Source organism: Alligator sinensis, unplaced genomic scaffold (genome assembly GCF_000455745.1).
Source record: "Alligator sinensis unplaced genomic scaffold, ASM45574v1 scaffold392_2, whole genome shotgun sequence".
Lineage (NCBI taxonomy): Eukaryota > Metazoa > Chordata > Crocodylia > Alligatoridae > Alligator > Alligator sinensis.
In genome coordinates this window covers 164,560-173,530 of record NW_005842145.1, presented here as the reverse complement: position 1 = coordinate 173,530, position 8,971 = coordinate 164,560, and the positions used below count along the sequence as shown (strand labels likewise).

General features: G+C 40.3%; 1 protein-coding gene across 4 annotated transcripts in view; it reads left to right on the top strand.

Annotated features, from left to right (window-relative positions):
- Positions 1–8,971, top strand: part of JAK2 (Janus kinase 2) — a 127,027-nt gene that overhangs the window by 102,241 nt on the left and 15,815 nt on the right. For 3 of the 4 annotated variants that reach the window (XM_025206203.1, XM_025206205.1, XM_025206204.1), the window contains exons 20-22: positions 290–414; positions 6,318–6,490; positions 7,886–8,003. In XM_025206203.1, coding sequence (XP_025061988.1) covers positions 290–414; positions 6,318–6,490; positions 7,886–8,003 — 416 coding nt within the window. The remainder of the gene's footprint in view (positions 1–289; positions 415–6,317; positions 6,491–7,885; positions 8,004–8,971) is intronic. The other variant, XM_025206206.1, reaches the window with a different exon arrangement.

Sequence of the window (8,971 nt, the reverse complement as noted above, 5' to 3'; positions counted from 1 at the left end):
AAGAGCGTCATGACTTAGTTACAACGTCACAGTTGTATAACCATCTTACTTCCTTTATAGACTGAGAATTTGGTATGATAAAAGATAATAAGACTGTTCTAATTGCTCAGTCATGTAAGGAATGGATCTATGCATGGTCTGACAGAGCAAGAGTCAAAGACCCTGCAGAGCAAAACATTTAAGTATTAGCAGCACTACTTGCTATTTATCTTTGGCTATTTATAATTGTGTATGTTCCATAATTTTCTACTGAGAAATAAAACATTTAACCTGATACATATTTTAAAAGGACGCAGAAATCTGAGGTTGATAATGGAATATTTACCATATGGAAGTTTACGTGACTATCTCCAGAAACACAAGGAGAGGCTGGATCATAAGAAACTTTTACTGTATACGTCTCAGATCTGCAAGGTAACAAAAGCCATGGATGCTATAAAACTTATTAATAACAGCATGTGTATTAACAGTGCTTCCCTCTTCAGAATTTTTGTTTGATTGGTGACACATGCCTGAGTCAGCAAATGTGTTCAGTTTTTTCACTCTTGATGCTAATTCACAACTTGTAAGTTAGGTTGAGCGGCTATACATCCTGTTTCTTAGGGTGACTTTTTAGCACCCTAGCTAATTCCCTCATTTCCTTTTAACTTGTTCTCATGTAAGCTGCTCAAATGTGCATTTTAATATTGGTTTTGAGCTTGTCTCTTAGCCTATATAAGTTAAGTTCATTGGGGTGGTAAAGCTCTGAGTAACAGCAGAGGGACTGAAGCTGATGTGTCTCTTGTCTCATCAGTTCTGCCTTCCTCCTGCTTAAAAGGATACCTTTGCAAAAGTTAATGACATTCACTGAGGTAGGCTTTCTTATCTTTGTAGATTTTTCAAAAGCTATAATGGCCCTATTACTATAATCCTATTAAGACCATCAAAGAATGTTTTTAATTTAAAAACTAGCTTTGAATTGGATGGCTTTGCAGAAAAAAATAGACACGCATCCTGTTTTCATATGAGCCAGGCACAGAAGCAAGAATGCCCACTAGAAGTACTCCAACCTGCACTGTATTTTCTGGTTATCTTGTTGTTTGGTACTGATATAAAGTTGGCTACAAAATGAGAAGTGAATACCCATCCAACCTTTGAGTAGCATATATCTGGTTACCTTGATAACAGTTTTATAGGTACCCTACCTTCACTGCATGATGAGTTCAGGATAGGAAAACTGACCATTTTTTAAGACATCACTGAATAACTAGTAACTTGAAAAATACAAAATATTTCATTAAACATTTAGAATATCTTTCTTTGTTGAAGCCTTTTTTTACCCAAAGTGTGAACATTAAATCTGTTCTTCTAAAAAATAAATCCTTGGAAGTGTACAGTATTTGGATATATGGGAATGTTCCAAACTCTGCATTCTGGTTCTTTTGTCATCAGTTTTGAGCTGTTGCTACTCTGCTACCTGTTGCATTTTGCGGGTTTGCTTAAGGTTACAACGATTAAGTTTTGCTTCTGTTCTCTCCCCTGCAGGGTTTTAGTACTCTGCATTTTTCCACCCAGAAAAACAGGAAATGTTGTGGAATCCTATTTTGCAAGAAAAGTCCAATGTTTTAGCCTATGTTAGTCCAAAGTGCCATTTTAAAAAGGAAAAGGCTCAAAGGACTATTTTAAGCCTGCTGTTTGTCAGCTTTTTGGCAGCCATTACTTTGTTTGACAGATGCACTCAACTCTGATTTATGATGACACTAAGGACTGACTGTCTGAGATATTTCAATCTACCAAAGCCAGGAAATAACAGATACTAATTTTTCTCCCCATCTTAACCCTACTGCCCTCCTTTCCCCCAGTTTTTCTCTTTGGTAATTTTAAATTTCCAACCATTTCTCTTTTGCTTCACACTTCTTTCATTGATTTTGTTTTTAATTTTCTTCCTCCATCAGGGACACGGGGACTTCTATTAGCCATCGCCCCTCTTCTGCTCTCTCTCTCCTGTCTGTATTTTAACACCTGTTTCTTTGCTCTCTTATCATCTTGTCTCTCCTTCCCTTTTCTCCTTGAAAATGGATCCTGGCCTGTATCTGACACATTGCAAGTGTCCTGCTGCGAAAATCAGCACTCCGAGACATATAGCTGCTTGCCAACCTGTGACAGGTGATGATGCTTCTTTAGGTGCCAGTTAGTGCAGCAGGGGTGCGCTTTGCAGTGAAGAGTTGCAGGAATCTGAATGCAGTTCTGAAGCACCAGCGGTCGAGGGACAGAGTGAGGGGTATATCTTCCCCCCTCTAGATCATTTTGGCAGGTTATTGGAGTGTGTCTGCCTTCTCCTGAACTCACATTAGAACCATTTGTCTACTATTATTATTATTGGTGGTAGTGATGGTGGTGGTGATTGTTGTTATTTCCTACCCTGTTCTTAAATTTCATTTAAATACTTCACAAGCCTTTTGTGTTGATTGACAGCCAAGGGTATTCAAAAACCAAAGCTGTCTTCTGGGCCCTTGGGGGCCCAGTCATGAGCACCTTAATGTTGAGGCAGCTGGAAATGTGAAGAGCTGGGTGGTAGCTAGGTAGTGGCAGTGCACAAGGCAGCACCAGCTGCCATGCTGTGATGGACATTATTTTTGCACTCCCGCCTGCCCCATTCCCCAAGTTGGTGCCCAGGACTGCTGCCCAGGCAGACCCCCTCAGTTATGCTATTGCTAAAAGGCACACTTTTCTTTCCCTTCTTTGAGTGTCTAGCCAGTTCTCTCTGGTATACACAGCAGCTATTAACTGTTCATTAGGGCCAAAAAGAATAAGCACCTGAGGTTCATCTCAGTAGCAAGAAGCTTGAGGGAGGGATGGGCAGATGTACCCACACACAGGATTTTTATATAAAACAAGTCTGTCAACTTCATAACTCAGGGGATTCTCTTCATAGCTTAAATCTGTGCTTGCTGGTGCAACAGCGGAGGGTGGAGTGACAAGTTTTTTGCCAAAATGCTGCCTATGTTGGGGCAGAAGCCACAAAAATCTCATTTTGCTAACAGCCTCCTAGTCAGAAAAGAGGCTAAAATCTAGTCATGGTAGGCAGAGTTGTTATTCATGGATGGTATCTTGTTCCTAGTTGGTTGCTTAGTTTTGATTTTTTTATATGTTTCAATTCTTCTAGTTTAAAAGTATATTTCATCAAAACCACATAGTCATTGGAATTTTCAAAATAGTTTTCCTAGTTTCTTTCTATTCCTCCCCTCATCACATTTTAATAAATGTTTATAATGCTGGGTCCTGGCCCCTGCAACATTTTTTTAGTCATTTGAAGAAGACTGAAAGGTATTTAGTGAGAAAGTTTGACTTCATTTGACAGAGCAGCGCCTTGGAGTCTACATCTAAATACTGCTTTCCATTTAGGATCAATGCTTCCAGCAGTCTTTTTTGTGGCATCTGTAAACCCTCAAGCCTACAAAAACATATGCTATACAACTCTGATTTAGTATGTCTACACAGGTGCAAATCTACCCTGCCTTCATCAGTGGGCAGATATGTACTATATGAAGTTATGTGCAAATAGCTAAGCAGGTCTATAAAACCCTCTGAGACTAATGTTGTTCAAAGTCGGCATGTTTCCTACAATATAAACCATGGCATTGTTTTCAGCGGAAGGTTTAGCAAGAAAGAAGGGGCAGCATTTCCATTTATAATATCTGAAACATTGGGAAATAGCAGTAAGTAACGCCCTGGTCCTGACTGAACATTCAGGAGAGCTGTGGAAGAAGTCCAGATCTAAGAGATGTTAAACCTCATACTCTCCAGAGGTAGCTGGAGAGCTGGTAGTTGCGACGGAAACTGCGTCATGGATTTTAGGGCAGAAGTGCCAACTAGGCAATTGTCAAGATGCGTTCCACAGAGCAGACAGGAAAGCTGAGCGTGATTGGGAATCAGGCCAGCCGCAGGGTAAGGTACTATATAGCAAGCACAATGTTGCCATCTAGTGGGTAGAAAGAAAATAAAGAAAAATCTGTTAAAAAGGGGAAAGCCAAGGCAAAACCTGAGGCTCTGTTGTTGCTGAGGTTTCTCAGCTTGAAAATAGTCTTTGTAGAGGTTTAAGACCAATGCCAGAAAATTTGGTCAGTGGTAGACATTTTCTAAATACATTTTTGGTTTTCACATGCCTTGGAGGAAAGAGGTTTTGATGTAGTCATGGGCCTTATGGTCTACTTCATGTTTCTTCACTGTTACACTTGAGGAAGAACCCCTCAGGTGAATCATGTGTATCCCCTCTGCCCAAACTAGATTTTCTCCTAGCTTTCTGATTTAGTTCCCTATTGCCACCTCATAGTACATAAGTGGTGAAAAATGCAGCCAGTGTAACCAATGTTCTTGTTCCTGTAAGATCTGATATCTAAGGGTCAGCAACAGCATAAAAAAAGACTTGGACACTAGTGTTTGCCCCATAGGTTGACCTCAGTTCAGAGTATGTGAGAGTGTGTAGGTTTTGTTGATCGGTGCCACTGGCTGGGGTGGCATGGATGCTAAGGTGCACAGTTAACAGCCCAGAGGTCACAAGTTGGAGGCCATAGCAGAAGCAATCTCAGCACAGCCTGTCAGATTCCAACCATCCTTGAACAAGATTAGCAGTCTGGAGAGACCAAAGAGTCTAGGCCTATTCAGTTTAGAAAAGAGATGCTTGAGGGGGCCATGATAAGGGTCTACAAAATACTAAATGATGAAGGAAAAGTAAATAGGGATTTATTATTTTACTCTCTCTTACAATACAAGAACTAGGGTCACAAAATGGAACTAGTAGGTAGTATATTTGAAGTTAACAAAAGCCAGTTCTTTTTCACATGGAACATAATTGAAGTGTGGAACTCACTGCCACCAGATGTTGTGGAAGCTGACAGTTTAGCTAGATTCAAAAAAGGTTCGGACGCATTCTTGGAGGAAAGGGGCATCAGTAGCTATTGAGCATGGGAGTTAGGAATACAACCTGTAAATCAGAGGGCTCCTACAGATGTGTGAGGAGCCTTCAACACACCGGAAATCCAGTGCATCAGAGCAGGCTCGGTTAATTGAGTCTACTGGAGCACGGAAATTGATGCACTCTGGCAGCCTTCCGTGTTATGTGCATCTGTGTCTCCCATGCTGCATATGACGCTGAAAAAATGGTGGCAGGGCATTTTGAAATAAAACATGCTTGATGAGTTTTAGTTTAAAGCACCCCACTGCCATTTTTTCAACATGGGGACACACTGACACTGATACACATGACATGTGGGTGCTTTTAATTAGAACGACTTGCTAATTAAAGTGCCCAGGGCTGCATCCCAGAGCACATGTAAAAATGCCCAGAACTTCCTAGACCTTAAATGCTGGAGGCTGCAAGTCAAAGGAACAGCGAGGAAAAAACCCTGGCCATACCCCCTCTCACTTTCTCTTTCAGCATCCCTTCTCTGCCCCTGTGTGACTGGGCAAGATGGACCTATGGTCTGACCCAGTAAATGAAAGTCCTTATGTTCTTATGTTGTAGGGCTCAAAAAGGATGACATAGTTTGACAGAGCAACCTAAGGGGAGAAGGGAAGAGCAGAGCTAAGACTGAAGTTGCTAGCCATTAAGATTGGTATTCAAGTGGTTGGTGAGGTGGTTACATTTTAGTTGCTTTCTGGGAAACTTAACCTCGCTTTTGTCCTTCTGCTAATGGCTTGAGGGCTACAAACATTGGCTGCTTACAGACATTAAGAAAAACCAAAAAACGGTACTTCAGTTTGACCCAGCTTGCCTAACATCTGAATAGATCAGGTGCTTCAGCAGGGCTTTTTTGGCACTTTTATCTAATAGCTGATTGAATCAGCTTTAGATAAAAATGTCAAAATGCCCCACTGAAGCGCGTGATTTATACAGACACTGCAAAGCCGGGTTGAACTAGCGCACTACGTCTTCCAGTAGAGCACTGTTTTGTTTTGTTTTTTTTCCATGTCTGTTAGCAGCCATCGTGTATTTGGCCATAGTGAGGGAGATAAAATAGGGTAGCTACATCTTTTAATAAAAGAGAAGTAAATTTTCTGATCTGTAAGAGGAATTTATTCCAGCTGAGGAAGGTCCGCTGCACTTGGAAACATTAAGAAACCCTATCCAAGGGAGATGGCAAGTTTTCTATGTGAACATTTGTACTTTCTGTATTTAGGTTACTCTTTTTCTGAGCTGAATTTAGTGCTATAAAAAAAAAAACTTGGTTTGGCATCAAAATTGTAGCCACTTGTTCTAGTGAAAAATTTGGTCCCTTATTGCTCTTTGATTTTTCAGCTTAATTATTTTAATATGCATTTCTGATCTCTACTCTTAGGGCATGGAGTATCTGGGCACAAAAAGGTATGTTCACCGAGATCTGGCAACAAGAAATATCTTAGTGGAGAATGAGAACAGAGTTAAAATTGGAGACTTTGGATTGACAAAAGTCTTGCCACAAGACAAAGAATACTACAAAGTAAAAGAGCCTGGGGAAAGCCCTATATTTTGGTAAGTTTCCATTTGCTGCATGAAACCAGGGCAGATGTTTGCAACTGTACTGAGAGACAGATAAGTTTGCATATTGTGGGATCTCTAAAACCTAAAGACCATTCCTTGGATTCAAAACATAGCCCTGGTTGTAAGTACAAGATTTCAGTTACAGTGGGTCTATACATGCGCTGGACTGTGCACTTGTTACTGCACAGTCATTTACTACTTACTTAAGCAAGTACTAAATGACTGCACAGTAATTGGCATTACTGCACAGTCCCAACGCCACATGAGTTTTTTCCTGTGCTACTATGCAGTAACATTGGTGTCACAGTTCATGCCTGCTGACACTGTCGTTGTAGTAATGAGCTACAGTGACGTAGCGTCTCATGTAGATGCGCCCAGTATAGAATAGTTACTGTATGTAAATGTAGGTATTTTAAGCAGGGGGCTTGTTCAGATGAGGGGTCAGCTGTTCATGGCATATCCAAATTAGGTCCAAGTCATAGACGAAGTAGGTCCAGAGTCCTCAGGATGACACTTTGTGCACCAAACATTTAAAGAAGTAGTAATATAGATGCAGTGTCCCCTTTTAACTGGGGAAGAGAAAAGTATTGAAGGCTGGGTATAGTCTGCTATACAATTCCCTCTGTGTTATATAGGAAGCTGCTTGGTACTGTGGTACTATGGAGATGGGGACAGTAGGGAATCCTAAGACAGAGAAATGTTTGTGCAAAAGAAACATACTTACCCTTTTGAGCAGTGGACCTGCTGTTTGTGTGAGTGATACTTGTCAGCTCTTAGCACTTTAAATTGTTACTGTCTTAAAAAAAAAATAAATAAAGAAGAAAAATTTAAAATATAGTGGACAGCATGCATAGAAATTAGATCCTTACAACAGGAATATTTAGATGGCACCAGAGGTGCATTAGGCATTGAAGCAACTAGAAAGACCCTCTGACTTCAATGGAATTTGACTTGGGCTTTTTGTATACGACATGGTGTTTCTTTGTTTGTGTTTCCATTCCATCATGCTACATATTAGAAGAATACCTGGAATGTAAGTGAGACAGTTGATAAGCATTTCTGAGTACAGCTTTATAGAAACAGAAATAATAAGAAAAAAATTCATAACTTTCAATGATGAAATAAAAAGGTATTAATGTCCATAAGCATGCAGTAAAGAAACTCTGTTTATGAAAAATGTCCTAGGTGTATCAAATTAAGACTTCTTATTTCTACATAAGAACTGCCATTTACTGGGTCAGACCATAGGTCTATCTTGCTAAGTATCCTGTGTTACACAGGGGCAGAAAATGGATGCTGAAAGGGAGGGAAGGGGTACAGATTTAATGCTGAATAATGTCCCATGTTTCCTTTATTAACTGGACCAACTTTTCCTATGTGAAACAGGTATGCTCCTGAATCATTGACAGAAAGCAAGTTTTCTGTGGCATCAGATGTATGGAGCTTTGGTGTGGTCCTGTATGAACTCTTCACATATATTGAAAAGAGCAAAAGTCCTCCAGCGGTCAGTGCATAGTTATGGTTTTTATGGATTTCCTATTTTAAGTTTAGATTTAACTAAAGATTTTAATTGTATGTAATCTGTAGTTGTTATATTGCCTTTTTAATGCTTACAAATGGGTTTTCATGATGCAGCATCCAGCTCTAGACAGAAACGTAGTAAAAAAATAGTACTACCAAATCATAAAATATTGATCAGATATAGGGAATTGTCAGATATGCTGTGATTCATAACTGTGCTAGAATTCATAACTGTGTCTGAAGCATTTTTAAAACATGCTTATGCCTGATTTTTCCTCTCAACCTGCACATGAAAAATCTTGAGTGTTACAAATGCATCCTAACATTATAGCAGGGGTGTAGGTTGTAGCCATGTTGGTCTAAGGACATAGGGAGACAAGGTTCCTTGGGTGAATTTGATATCTTTTATTAGACCAACCCAAATAGTTGGAGAATAGTTGTTAAGCAAGCTTTCGAGTTCAAAAACCCTTCGTCAGGCTCAGGAAGTTTCAGCAGTTGGTGTGCGCTCTTCATGGATGGAATGAAAAGTAAACAAGCCAGGGGCTGGGCTGGGCTTGGCTGGGCTGGGGAGTCAGTTGCCAGGCAGATTATAATGTATAAAAATCCAATGTCTATGTTTAGTCCACGATCTCTAGTATCCAGGAGGTTGATGAAATGGAGCTCATGGGCTCGTCTCTGGGATATGTTGTGTAAGTTTCCCTTGAGGATCAGGACTGAAAGATTGGAGAGAGAGTGGCCCTCCTGTGAGAAATGTGCCCCCACTGGTAATTGGGTATTTCTGTCTTTGATAGATTTCTGGTGTGCGTTCATTCTGGTGCGCAGTTGTTGTTTGGTCTCCTACATATTTTCCATATCAGGGCATTTGGTGCATTGGATGAGGTATATTACATTTCTGGAGGTGCAGCTGTAAGATCCAGGGATGCTGATGGCTCTGTTGTGGGGTGTAGTAAT